The 14820-nt window shown below is 44.9% G+C and overlaps 1 protein-coding gene across 1 annotated transcript in view; it reads right to left on the bottom strand.

The window, feature by feature from the left end:
- Positions 1-221: 221 nt before the first annotated feature.
- The window catches only part of LOC140724166 (uncharacterized), a 146133-nt gene continuing 131534 nt past the window's right edge, over positions 222-14820 (bottom strand). Inside the window, 2 exon segments of the mRNA XM_073038651.1 lie at positions 222-1634; positions 4580-4679. Coding sequence (XP_072894752.1) covers positions 244-1634; positions 4580-4679 — 1491 coding nt within the window. The 3' untranslated portion in view covers positions 222-243.

The raw sequence follows: 14820 nt of genomic DNA on the forward strand, positions 1-14820 counted from the left end.
TTCTTTTTTTCTGTTGTCCTTACTAACCCTATAGTCAAAATAAGAATTATAAATCTCAATCGTTTAATCACATATTGTGTACTGTTTGTTATTTCAGGGTACTGATTTGTAACAGGGGACACATCACACAGCATCTACCCAAACGAGATTTCTTAAGTTTGGCCGGGCTGGGGGGGGCCACATTAAGCTGTATTAAGCTGCTGGCTGAAGCGAGAGTTACATACGCTTAGATTACTTAGTGAATCACTTCCCACATTCACTGCAGGTGAACGGCCACTCCCCAGTGTGAATTCGCTGGTGTCTCTGTAGTTGAGATGACCAAGTGAATCCCTTCCCACAGTCTGAGCAGGTGAATGGCTGCTCCCCAGTGTGAACTCGTTGGTGTGCCAGAAGGTCGTATGACCGACTGAATCCCTTCCCACATTCTGAGCAGGTGAACGGCCTCTCCCCAGTGTGAACTCTTCGATGTTCCTTCAGCTGAGATGACCAAGTGAATCCCTTCCCGCACACGGAGCAGGTGAACGGCCTCTCTCCGGTGTGAACTGACCTGTGTACCAGCAGGTGGGATGACCGAGTAAACCCCTTCCCACAGACTGAGCAGGTGAATGGCCTCTCTCCAGTGTGAACTCGCTGATGTCTCTGTAGTTGAGATGACCGAGTGAATCCTTTCCCACAGTCTGAGCAGGTGAACGGCCTCTCCCCAGTGTGAATTCGCTGATGTACCTTCAGTTGGGATGAACAAGTGAATCCCTTCCCACAATCTGAGCAGGTGAACGGCCTCTCTCCAGTGTGAATTCGCTGATGTACCTTCAGATGGGCTGACTGAGTGAATCCCTTCCCACAGTCTGAGCAGGTGAACGGCCTCTCCCCAGTGTGAATTCGCTGATGTACCTTCAGTTGGGATGAACAAGTGAATCCCTTCCCACAATCTGAGCAGGTGAACGGCCTCTCTCCAGTGTGAATTCGCTGATGTACCTTCAGATGGGCTGACTGAGTGAATCCCTTCCCACAGTCTGAGCAGGTGAACGGCCTCTCCCCAGTGTGAACTCGCTGATGTACCTTCAGTTCAGATGAGCAAGTGAATTCCTTCCCACAATCTGAGCAGGTGAACGGCCTCTCTCCAGTGTGAACTCGCTGGTGTACCTTCAGCTTGGATGACTGAGTATATCCTTTCCCACAGTTTGAGCAGGTGAATGGCCTCTCTCCAGTGTGAACTCGCTGATGTACCTTCAGTTGGGATGACTGAGAGAATCCCTTACCACAGTCTGAGCAGGTGAACGGCCACTCCCCAGTGTGAACTGACTTGTGTACCAGTAGTTCGTGTGACAGAATGAATCCCTTCCCACAGTCTGAGCACGTGAATGGCCTCTCACCAGTGTGAACTCTCTGATGTCTTTTCAGATTAGATAAGCAAGTGAATCCCCTCCCACAGTCTGAGCAGGTGAACGGCCGCTCCCCAGTGTGAACTCGCTGATGTAACTTCAGAATAGATGACCGAGTGAATCCCTTCCCACAGTCTGAGCAGGTGAATGGCCTCTCTCCAGTGTGAACTCGCTGATGTACCTCCAGTTTTGATAACTGAGTGAATCCTTTCCCACAGTCTGCACAGATGAACGGCCAAACCCCAGTGTGAACTCAGTGATGTACCTTCAGTTGGGAAGACAAAGTGAAATCCCTTCCCACAGTCTGAGCAGGTGAAAGGCCTCTCCCCAGTGTGAACTGACTTGTGTACCAGCAGGTCGGATGACCGAGTGAATTCCTTCCCACAGTCTGAGCAGATGAACGGCCTCTCCCCAATGTGAACTCGCTGATGTATCTTCAATTTATCTGAGCAAGTGAATCCCTTCCCACGTCTGAGCAGGTGAATGGCCTCTCTCCAGTGTGAACTCACTGATGTTTCTTCAGATTAGATGACTGAGTGAATCCCTTCCCACAGTCTGAGCAGGTGAACGGCCGCTCCCCGGTGTGAACTCGCTGGTGAGCCATTAGTTCAGATGGCTGAGTGAATCCTTCCCCACAAATTCAGCAGTTGACCAGCCTCTGCCCAATGTGAACTGACTGGTGTGTCCACAGGTGGAAAGACCAACTGAATCCCTTCTCACACACAGAACAGGTGAATGGCCTTGTCCCAGTGTGAACTTGCTGATATCCCTTCAGCTGAAATGTCCAACTGAATCCATTCCCACCGTCTGAGCAGATGAATGGGTTCCTTCCCCCTTGTTTAAAATGACAGGCATGGCAGTCAGTCAGATGATAGAGTGAATCCCTCCCCACAGTCTGAGCAGGAAGGATGATCGAGTGAGTCCCTTGCTCCACTTCTTAAATATCTGGACAGAGACAGCAAAACTGGCGTGTTGTGTTCGAGATTCCCGTAGACAAATTCCTTGTCATTTTTAACCTGTAAAAAGATTTACAGAATCAATCAATGGGTGTAGGACAACATTTCAGATGAGATCACTTGAGTTGTCAAGGTGTAATCTGACATCACACTGTTACAGTGAGGATCAACCCAAGTTGGAGAGAGAAATCATCTTCTAACTGGGCAGAGTGCTGGTATCTGGAATGACCCTCAAACTCTCTGATGCTCTTCCTGTCTCTATAAGAATGGGGCATTTCTGCCGTCTCCAATCTGTAACCTGGCTGTTTGACTCTCTCCATTGGTATTATTCCCTGTTCCCACTGAGCTGCATGGTTTCCTGTTCCCACAGTAACTGAAACACTCTCACACAAAAAGCCAGCAATGAATTCCATGCACCCACCATCTTCTGTGTAAAAAAAGTTACCCCTGACATCCCCTCAGTATCAATTTTCAAGCACCTTAAAACTCTGCTCTCTTGTGTTAGCCATTTCAGCCCTGGGAAAATAACCTCTGGCTATGCACACGATCAATGCCCTTCATCATCTTATACACCTAAAAAAGCTCTTAACATGAACAAGGACATTTTACACATTATACGTGATCGAGTTCATCTGCACTCTCACACAACCTATGTAGCAGGCCTGTAACGCGTAATGAAGGATTTTCTCACCAGAGCTTTTGTACATTGTCCATATGTGGTTTGCTTGCTAAACTATGCTTTAAAAAGTCAGATTTACAAATATCACTCCACTTCTTCCCACTTGCAAATTCTCCAGCAACTTCTGCATCGCCACAATACACACAGGTAACAGCAGTTTCCATATTGGATATAAATAATTCCCCTGAACCCACCTGAGGAATTGAGGATGGAACCTGTGTAACCTCTGGCTAAAAGAATGATTGGGACTGAATAGGAATTTTGAACTGAAGTGAACTCTGTTTTCAGCATTTAGCTAACACAGGCTCATAACCAGTTCTCTGTGGCTTGTAGAGAGACACACTGAGAGCTGATGACATTATACATTGTACTCTCATTAGCTGATAACATTATACACTGTACTCTTGTTTGAGTAAATGGAGGAGGACTCACTGATAAGGACAGGAATGAATTTCTGTTTGTAATTAAATCAGGGCCTTGCAAAGGGAATAACTGACAAGGACTGGACTGTACATCCATCTGTAATTAAAACCTTGATTTAGTGAACTCTCAATTCTAAGTACCGTAGATTCTGGACTACAGAGCGCACCTGATTAAAAGCCGCAGGCTCTAATTTTAGAAAGAAAATCAATTTTGTACTTGTACAGGCCGCACCGGATTTTAAGCCGCAGGTGTCCCACGTTGTAATATGAGATATTTACACAGAAAGATATTACACGTGAGGATTTTTTAACTTTTAATTAAATCCGTATGGTAACATAAACAAATACATATTGCAAATGCTTTTTTTCGAACCGTGCCTGTAACACGGCTACTTTTAAATATACATACGTATCGGTAACACACAAATTACGTTGCGTATACTTTTTTACTGAATAGTGCACGAACAACATTCCAATATCTCCTAACGACTGGTAAAAAAATATATATATACTGCAGCCTACCAGGAAAAGTTATTGATCGCCTTTAACTTAAAACCTGCATCATATTCTTGCAGCGGGTGTAATGTGCTCGCCCCCTCCTTTCCGTTTATCGCAAACCAGTATTTTCCCACAAGACGCGGCGAAACCAGATGTGACGTCATAGCATCCCGGGATGTAGTACAGAAAACAAATATACTTAAAACACTTCTAACTTTAACAAGAAAATACTAACAATTGAATTACTAAGCGAAAATATTATAAACTAAATAACTGCCATAAAGGCAGCACAATGCTTTTCTTCGAGAGTTTTCCATGTTGATGAGGGTGAGTACAAATGACTGATTTACAATAATTTAATTGAGAAAGTGTGCTTGATTTATCGTACAATTTCATTGGACCTCTGTGAACTACTCATCAATTTTATTGGTCTACTGTTACGAGGCAAAATGTTTTTGGCGGCATGAAAAAAAACCATGCATTAGCCGCCCCGTAGTAAAGGCCGCAGTGTTCAAAGCTGTTCAAAGCATGGGAAAAAAGTAGCGGCTTATAATCCGGAATCTACGGTAATTAAGTTTTGCACCAACAGACTTGGGTGTACCAGTTCAAACAACATATTGCAATTGTAATGTATGGGCTTACTATGTACAAGTATACGGCTGTAACCTGACAAAGTCAGTCCACTTGTTAAGATGGTGGCAGTGCTTACATGCCTTCCCTTTGACAACTGGGTCTCAAACTCCTGCAGGAGAATGCGCAATAAACTGTGGTGATGATAAGAAACTGACTCCCGAGTTTTAATTGGATTCAACTTTTAACATTTGTCATCATGAACACGATCCCAATACAGGGAGTGCCAAGCAGACGGGCTGAGCAACTGGCTGGATCACTCTGGGGACTGCAGAGAGTGACCGGGTGCCCAATAGGTATTTTACCTTTTGTCACTCTCCGTTAGTTCATTTGGAGATACGGTCCCTCGCCCAAGGCTGATTGCTTAGCTTGACGGGATCAGGAAAGAATCTGTCGAGAGGCTCGTATAAGGCAAAATTTTGCTAAGTGGGCAGGAGGCGGTACCAGGTAAATTTCACTAAGTGGGCAGGAGGCTTACATGCTAAGTAATTTCATTAATTGAGCAGGAGGTGCCAGCCGGGTAAAGTTACCCGATCGATAATTGAGCAGGAGGCTTTGTGCTGGGTAAATAACAAAGAGAACATTGTGAGTTTTCCAGACAAGGAAAAATATTTGTGAATGTTGAGTGCAGCGCTGAATAAGAAATTGGGGAACAAAATGTGGCCACGGACGGGGGAGGGTGCAGGAGCCTGGGATATTACATCATGAGAACAAGCAGTAAATTTGATTTGGGAAAAGAACTGTGGAAAGAAGTGGAAATTGTTGGAAAGGGAATGGAAGGAAAAGCAGATATGAAGTGGAACGATATATTATTAGCAAGTTGGAGTAATAATGCATGTGACAACAGGATAGAGGTATGTAATGCAAAGGTTGGGAGATGCTAAAAGTGAAGTGTGAATGGGTGGATGGATGCCGAAAATGAGAGCAGGAAGAACGACGTAAGCAAACCAAGGCCGGCCCAGATAGGAGAGAAGGGCAGGAACGTTAGACAGACATACTTTATTGACCCCGAGGGAAATTGGGTTTCGTTACATACTGATAGGGAAACAAGGGATCCCAAACCCATGTCTGTCATACCGTCCCTGTTTGAGGTTTGAGGGCAGTGACCGTGATGAGGAGTGGGAACCCCCTCGTACCTCTCCTACCTTACCAGGGGCCTAGTGCACCCAGTGCTCCCAAACCCCAACAGTGGCTGCTCGGGTAAAACAGCGGGACGGGGGGGGGGGGGGGTGTCACTTTACCATGTGATCCTGAAAGGGAATACAGAGGTTTATTCCGAGACAGGGAGGGAAGAATCCAATAAAACCCCAGTTAATGGCTCCACAAAGACAATTCCCACCCAAATGCTGCCCAATCCACGAGCAGGGGGAGGGACAGCCCTCAGTGATTCCTGTGTATGCTCCCTGGAAGCCTCGAGAAATGATCATGATCATGAATCAGGCCCCAGATAGAAAAGAAAATCCAGCACAGTGTGTCCGCAATACAAAAATGTCTAATGCGACTCCACAGGATTTATTCAGTCTCTGCTGCATGATTCTCTCAGCTGATGAAGGATGGAAATTGAAGGCAGAATTGAGATACCAAACCTATCAGGAGTTACAGGTGGGAAACCATAATGAGAATGAACAGACAGACCAGATCATTCAACCCTTGGAAAGGGCTCTCCAGCAACCTGTAAACATCACTAAAGTACCTGAATGCAAACCTAAGCCTGGGGAATCGGGACCAGACTATTGAGAGCGATTTGTGGCCTGCTACGGCACCTTCGCAGGAGACCAAGCCTTTAATGATGGGAATCTGTTCCCCCTAGTTCAATGCCCTACTGCTCCAATGCTTACCAACTGAGTTAGCCAACATGATTGAAACAATTAATATGGATTGGCCTGACAATGACTGAAATCAAATGCGACGAGCTTTGACATATTACTGGGACCTGACTTTTGAACCTCGATCAACCCTGAAGGGAACTAATATTAAAGGTGAATATATTCAGTGGAAAGAAGGATGCAAGCGGGCTATATCTAGGGATCAGAAATGGGAACAGAAGAACAGAAAGCTGCCACGGGACAGGTGGGGAAAACAACCCGTTTAGAAATGGACAAGCAAGGATGCTTCCTACTGTGATTTCCACCCCTCAGGAAGAGCCCAATGTAATATTGCAAGTTGCTGGAATTTCAGTTCTGTTTATGATTGATATGGGGGCAACCACAACCACTCTCAATCAGGAAATAGTATCGGAAAAGGGATTCCAGCTATCAGACGCTACAATCACTGTGTCTGGCTTTGAGGGCATAGGATGTACATATTTACATAACCAGCCACTGCAGGTGGAATTCCAGGGGAAGCAGTGTGAGGTATCATTTACAGTCACCACCAGTCGGGGGTGTAATCTAGCAGGGAGAGACTTGCTCTGTCTGTTGGAAGTAGAGATTCTCTGCACAGGCAATGGTATTACCCTGCAACTAGCGAACAACCGACAGCTTCCCTAGTTTCTGAACCCCCCCAGTGGTGGGCACTTAATCTGGGCTTCACTGCGTTTGAATCCCTTCCGCCAGCAGCCGACTCTCGTGTGACTCTGTGCTATGACACTACGTCACTGAGGAAAGCCAATATTATGCACCCCTCGAGGGATAGAAGTTCCCAGTCACGGTGATTGGAGAGGTTAAAGGAAGAGAGGGCAGTGCATTACTGGCCGAAGTTCTGGATTTCCTTTGGCGACAGACAGGACTGGTGGCTCCCCATACCACCGTTAGGGTTTGCCCTGGGTTTAAGCCAAAGAGCCCAGGGTTCCTGGCCTACACCCTGACGAAACAAGCCTCCAGCACTGAGGGAGACTGGCAAGACTTGGCTGCAGGCCAACTCCGATACTGGGAAGACTTTGAGGTGAAGACGGGACATCTGGTAAGACATTCTGTTAATATTGACTGAACCCAGGATGTTCTACCCCATCTCTGGGCAATTTCAGGCCACAAGATCAGCAGCAGCAATGCCCCCCCCCCCCCCCCACTGAGCAGATCACCGTGAAAGAAGGACAGACTCTCCCATCCTTTTGAACCCCTTCTGCCAGCGGTTGACTCTCGTGTGACTCTGTACTTTGACCCTACGGGGTGCTCAACTGAGGAAAGCCATATTTATGCAGCCCTCGAGGGACAGAATTTCCCATTCACGGTGATTGGACAGGTTAAAGGAAGAGAGAGCAGTTCATTACTGTCTAAAGTTCTGGATTTCCTTTGGCGACAGACAGGACTGGTGGCTGCCCATACCAGCATCAGGGTTTGCCCTGGGTTCCCTGCCTACACCCTGACAAAACAAGCCTCCAGCACGAAAGGAGACTGGCAAGATTTCCTGTGGGCCAACTCCGATACTGGAAGGAGTCGGAAGTGAAGACGGGACATCTAGTAAAACTCTCTTTTAATATTGACAAAACCCAAGATGTTGCACCACATCTCTGGGCAATTTCAGGCCTTGAAGTCGGCCGCACCAACTGTCCCCTGTCTGGATCACAGTGAAAGAAGGACAGACTCTCCCATCCATTCTGCAATACCCCCTCTAGCCCGAGGTAACGTTTTATGAGGATGGAAGCTCTTTTGTGGATCCATCAGGAAAACGATATTCTGACTATGCGATAGTGACGGACAGTGAAGTAATTGAACAGGCCTCTTTTGAAGCAGCTGTCTCCGCCCAGAAGGCTGAGCTGTTTGCTCTGACTCGTGCCTGTATCCCAGCAACAGACTGAAGTGGGAACGTTCACACAGACTCCCGTTATGCATTTGGAATTGTACATGACTACGGGGCTCTCTGGGAACATGGGGATTCCTGACTTCCTCTGGCCACCCCATTAGTAATGCCACCTTTGTAAACAACTTACTCACCGCTCTACAGCTACCTTGAGTTTTGGCTATTATTAAGCGTGCAGCCCACGTCCGTATGTCTAACCTAGTCACTACAGACAATGCTTTAGCAGATTAGACAGCGAGAAGTGCGGCACAATCCTTGGTAGTTGTAGTCTGCTCGGGTTCCCATCAAGCAATCCTCCATGATTCAAGCAGAACGGGTTTGCCAGACATGCGGGAGGTGCGTACTTTTCAGGGGGACGTCTCTGAGGAGGAGCGCAAACTGTGGTCCCAGATGGGGTGCCAGAAAGACCCCGACCTACGTTTTTGGATCACTCAGTGGGGCAGGTTTGTGTTCCTACACAGTTTTTACCAATATTGGTCAATTATGTATATAATTGTACACACCTGGGAAAGGAGGGAATGGTTGGTATTCTGTACCCTGCACACCGGGTACGACTCCCTTGACAGGTGAAACTTTTTCGTGTCTACAAGTTGATTTTATTGAATTGCCTAGAGTACGTTGCTATAGATACTGCTTAGTTATGATAGACGTGTTTAGTAGATGGATTGAAGCTTTTCCAACTACCATTAATACTGCTGACTGTTGTGTAGGTATTGTTATGGGATATAATTCCCAGGTACGGCCTGGCAGAGATGCTGAGCTCTGACAATGGCCCACACTTTGTGGTGAAAGCAAACGAAGGGGTACGTAACAAACTAGCTATCCAGCAACAATTCCACTGTGTACACCACCCACGGGCTGCCGGTATAGTGGAAAGAGCCAATGCAACTCTGAAGAGTAAACTGGTCAGACTAACAGCAGAGACTGGACTCACTTGGTTGAAGGTCCGACCATTAGCCCGATTCCACATGAGGGTTACCCACGGGGGAAAACAGGGTTGTCACCAGCTGAAATCATTTCTGGACGCCCCATGAGGACACCCTGGGAACAAAGTCTCAGGATTAAAGGCAAAGTGAATAAGAATAAGGAACCTTGGTTCTCGAGGGAACTCTGATAAAGAAAAAGAGAGATGTATGACATGTATAAGAAACAGGGAGCAAATAAGGTACTAGAGGAGTATAAAAAGAGTAAGAAAATACTTAAGAAAGAAGTCAGGAGGGCTAAAAGAAGACATGAGGTTGCTTTGGCAGTCAGGGTGAAGGATAATCCAAAGAGCTACATCAGGTATGTTAAGAGCAAAAGGATAGTAAGGGATAAAATTGGTCCTCTTGAAGATCAGAGTGGTCGTCTATGTATGGAACCGAAAGAAATGGGGGAGATCCTAAATGGTTTTTTTGCGTCTGTATTTACTAAGGAAACTGGCATGGAGTCAATGGAAATAAGGCAAACAAGTATTGAGGTCATGGAACCTATACAGATAGAAGAGGAGGAGGTGCTAGCTATCTTGAGGCGAGTAGATAAATATCCAGGAACTGACAAGGTATTCCCTCAGACCTTGAAGGAGACTAGTGTTGAAGTTGCAGGGGCCCTGGCAGATATATTTAAATGTCGTTATCTATGGGTGAGGTGCCAGAGATTTGGAGGATAGCTCATGTTGTTCCGTTGTTTAAAGCAGGCTCTAAAAGTAATTCTCGAAATTATAGGCTGGTAAGTTTGATGTCGGTAGTGGGTAAAATATTGGAGGAGTACTAAGAGACAGGATCGACAATTACTTAGACAGACAGGGTCTTATTAGGGAGAGTCAACATGGCTTTGTGTGTGGTAGGTCATGTTTAACAAATCTATTAGAGTGTTTTGAGGAGGTTACAAGGAAAATGGATGAAAGCAGGGCAGTGGATGTTGTCTACATGGACTTCAGTTAGGTCTTTGACAAGGTCCCGCATGGGAGGTTAGTTAGGAAGATTCAGTCGCTAGGTATAGATGGTAAGGTAGTAAATTGGAATAGACATTGGCTCAATGGGAGAAGCCAGAGATTGGTAGTGGAGGATTGTTTCTCTGAGTGGAGGCCTGTGACTAGTGGTGTGTCACAGGGATCAGTGCTGGGTCCATTGTTATTTGACAACTATATCAATGATCTGAATGATAATTTGGTAAATTGGATCAGCAAATTTGTTGATGCTACAAAGATTGGAGGTGTAGTGGAGAGTGAGGAAGGTTTTCAAAGCTTGCAAAGGGATCTGGACCAGCTAGAAAAATGGGCTAAAAAATGGCAAATGGAGTTTAATACAGACAAGTGTGAGGTATTGCACTTCAGAAGGAAAAACCAATGTAGAACAGATAAGGTAAATGGTGGGGCACTGAGGAGTGCAGTAGAAGAGGGATCTAGGAATACTGATACAAAATTCCGTAAAAGTGGCATCACGGGTAGATAGGCTAGTAAAGAGAGCTTTTGGTACATTGGCCTTTATGAATCAAAGTATTGAGTATAAGAGTTGGAATGTTATGGTGAGGTTGTATAAGACATTGGTGAGGCCGAATTTGGAGTATCGTGTGCAGCTCTGGTCACCGAATTACAGGAAGGATATTAATAAGGTTGAAAGAGTGCAGAGAAGGTTTACGAGGATGTTGCCGGGACTTGAGAAACTGAGTTACAGAGAAAGGTTGAATAGTTTAGGACTTTATTCCTTGGAGCGTAGAAGAATGAGCGGAGACTTCATAGAGGTATATAAAATTATGATGGGTATAGATAGAGTGAATGCAAGCAGGCTTTATCCACAGAGGCTAGGGGAGAAAGAAAACCAGAGGACACGGGTTAAGGGTGAAGGGCAAAAAGTTTAAAGGGAAAGGCAGGTGATGGAGAAGGGATGCGCTCAGCCCGAAGTTGTAGGGGAGAAGAAAGAAAAGGATAATAAATTTGAATGCATTGCTAGGGATGAAAAGAGAGGAGGAGGTGGAGAGTATCTTAAATGTATCAATTTTAATGCTAGGAGCATTGTAAGAAAGGTGGATGAGCTTAAAGTGTGGATTGATACCTGGAATTATGATGTTGTAGCTATTAGTGAAACATGGTTGCAGGAAGGGTGTGATTGGCAACTAAATATTCCTGGATTTAGTTGCTTCAGGTGTGATAGAGTAGGAGGGGCCAGAGGAGGAGGTGTTGCATTGCTTGTCCGAGAAAATCTTATGGCGGTGCTTTGGAAGGATAGATTAGAGAGCTCCTCTAGGGAGACTATTTGGGTGGAATTGAGGAATGGGAAAGGTGTAGTAACACTGATAGGAGTGTATTATAGGCCACCTAATGGGGAGCGTGAGTTGGAAGAGCAAATGTGTAAGGAGATAGCAGATATTTGTGGTAAACACAAGGTGGTGATTGTGGGAGATTTTAATTTTCCACACATAGATTGGGAAGCTCATTCTGTAAAAGGGCTGGATGGTTTAGAGTTTGTGAAATGTGTGCAGGATAGTTTTTTGCAACAATACATAGAAGTACCGACTAGAGATGGGGCAGTGTTGGATCTCCTGTTAGGGAATGCGATAGGTCAGCTGACAGATGTATGTGTTGGGGAGCACTTCGGGTCCAGTGATCACAATAGCATTAGCTTCAATATAATTATGGAGAAGGACAGGACTGGACCTAGAGTGGAGATTTTTGATTGGAGAAAGGCTAACTTTGAGGAGATGCGCAGGGATTTAGAGAGAGTGGATTGGGTCAAGTTGTTTTATGGGAAGGATGTAATAGAGAAATGGAGGTCATTTAAGGGTGAAATTATGAGGGTACAGAATCTTTATGTTCCTGTTCGGTTGAAAGGAAAGGTTAAAGGTTTGAAAGCGCCATGGTTTTCAAGGGATATTAGAAACTTGGTTCGAAAAAAGAGGGATGTCTACAATAGATATAGGCAGCATGGAGTAAAGGAATTGCTTGAGGAATATAAAGAATGTAAAAGGAAACTTAAGAAAGAGATTAGAAAAGCTAAAAGAAGTTACGAGTTTGGTTTGGCAAATAAGGTGGAAGTAAATCCGAAAGGCTTCTACAGTTATATTAAAAGCAAGAGGATAGTGAGGGATAAAATTGGTCCCTTAGAGAATCAGGGTGGTCAGCTATGTGTGGAGCCGAGGGAGATGGGAGAGATTTTGAACGATTTCTTCTCTTCGGTATTCACTAAGGAGAAGGATATTGAATGGTGTAAGGTGTGGGAAACAAGTAAGGAAGTTATGGAACCTATGACAATTAAAGAGGTGGAAGTACTGGCGCTTTTAAGAAATTTAAAAGTGGATAAATCTCCGGGTCCTGACCGGATATTCCCCAGGACCTTGAGGGAAGTTTGTGTAGAGATAGCAGGAGCTCTGACGGAGATCTTTCAGATGTCATTAGAAACGGGGATTGTGCCGGAGGATTGGCATATTGCTCATGTGGTTCCATTGTTTAAAAAAGGGTTCTAGAAGTAAGCCTGGCAATTATAGACCTGTCAGTTTGACATCAGTGGTGGGTAAATTAATGGAAAGTATTCTTAGAGATAGTATTTATAATTATCTGGATAGACAGGATCTGATTAGGAGTAGCCAGCATGGATTTGTGCGTGGAAGGTCATGTTTGACAAACCTTATTGAATTTTTTGAAGTAGTTACGAGGAATGTTGACGAGGGTAAGGCAGTGGATGTAGTCTATATGGACTTCAGCAAGGCCTTTGACAAAGTTCCACATGGAAGGTTAGTTAAGAAGGTTCAGTCGTTAGGTATTAATGCTGGAGTAATAAAATGGATTCAACAGTGGCTAGATGGGAGATGCCAGAGAGTAGTGGTGGATAATTGTTTATCGGGATGGAGGCCGGTGACTAGCGGGGTGCCTCAGGGATCTGTTTTGGGCCCAATGTTGTTTGTAATATACATAAATGATCTGGATGATGGGGTGGTAAATTGGATTAGTAAGTATGCTGATGATACTAAGGTAGGAGGTGTTGTGGATAATGAGGTGGGTTTTCAAAGCTTGCAGGGAGATTTATGCGGGTTAGAAGAATGGGCTGAACGTTGGCAGATGGAGTTTAATGCTGAGAAGTGTGAGGTTCTACATTTTGGCAGGAATAATCCAAATAGAACATACAGGGTAAATGGTAGGGCATTGAGGAATGCAGTGGAACAGAGAGATCTTGGAATAACAGTGCATAGTTCCCTGAAGGTGGAGTCTCATGTGGATAGGGTGGTGAAGAAGGCTTTTGGAACGCTGGCCTTTATAAATCAGAGCATTGAGTACAGAAGTTGGGATGTAATGTTAAAATTGTACAAGGCATTGGTAAGGCCAAATTTGGAATATTGTGTACAGTTCTGGTCACCGAATTATAGGAAAGATATCAATAAATTAGAGAGAGTGCAGAGACGATTTACTAGGATGTTACCTGGGTTTCAGCACTTAAGTTACAGAGAAAGGTTGAACAAGTTAGGTCTCTATTCATTGGAGCGTAGAAGGTTGAGGGGGGATTTGATCGAGGTATTTAAAATGTTGAGAGGGATAGATAGAGTTGACGTGAATAGGCTGTTTCCATTGAGAGTAGGGGAGATTCAAACGAGAGGACATGATTTGAGAGTTAGGGGGCAAAAGTTTAAGAGAAACACGAGGGGGTATTTCTTTACTCAGAGAGTGATAGCTGTGTGGAATGAGCTTCCTGTAGAAGTAGTAGAGGCCAGTTCAGTTGTGTCATTTAAGGTAAAATTGGATAGGTATATGGACAGGAAAGGAGTGGAGGGTTATGGGCTGAGTGCGGCTAGGTGGGACTAGGTGAGATTAAGAGTTCGGCACGGACTAGGAGGGCCGGAATGGCCTGTTTCCGTGCTGTGATTGTTATATGGTTATATGGAACATGGAGGGGGGGGGGCTTCTTCACAACTGGTTCTGACAGAGGCATAACTGGTTCTTCTGGGCACATTCAGTCTCACTCCCAACTATTCCCTACCTTCCTTTGTGCAGGTACGTAATGTCTAAAGGACCAGTGTTGAGTAAACAAGACTCACCAAACTTTCTCCTGACTGAATCAATGGAAACCCTGAGTCAGATGGGTTCTCTCTAGTTGGTGCTCTCAGTCCTCGGGCTGGTTCACTTGTTGCTGTTCCCTCGTCTTCAGTCGTGGTTTTTCTTCCAATAAATCTCTCACTGCAGGTCTAACTTTAACATGAAAGATAATGAAGCACATTAACATTACAAAGGAGGACCAAACATTTCTGCTTAATGTTACTAGGAACAAAACTCACTGAAATTTAAACTTTGAAGGCAAATATAATGATCTCAGTGAACAATCTTTTATTGTCCCTCATATGTCACAAAACGATATGGGATAAGAAGGAGCCATCATTCAGTCATGGTAAGACATAAGACAAAGGAACAGAATTAGATGATTCGATCCATCTGGTCTGCCACACCACTGAACCAGGGCTGATTTTTATTCCAACACCATATTCCTGCCTTCCTCCTGTAACCCTGAAGCTACTTAGCAATCATGAATATTTAATCTCTGTCATAAATATAC

This window comes from Hemitrygon akajei, unplaced genomic scaffold, assembly GCF_048418815.1.
Source record: "Hemitrygon akajei unplaced genomic scaffold, sHemAka1.3 Scf000168, whole genome shotgun sequence".
In the NCBI taxonomy this organism is placed as follows: domain Eukaryota; kingdom Metazoa; phylum Chordata; class Chondrichthyes; order Myliobatiformes; family Dasyatidae; genus Hemitrygon; species Hemitrygon akajei.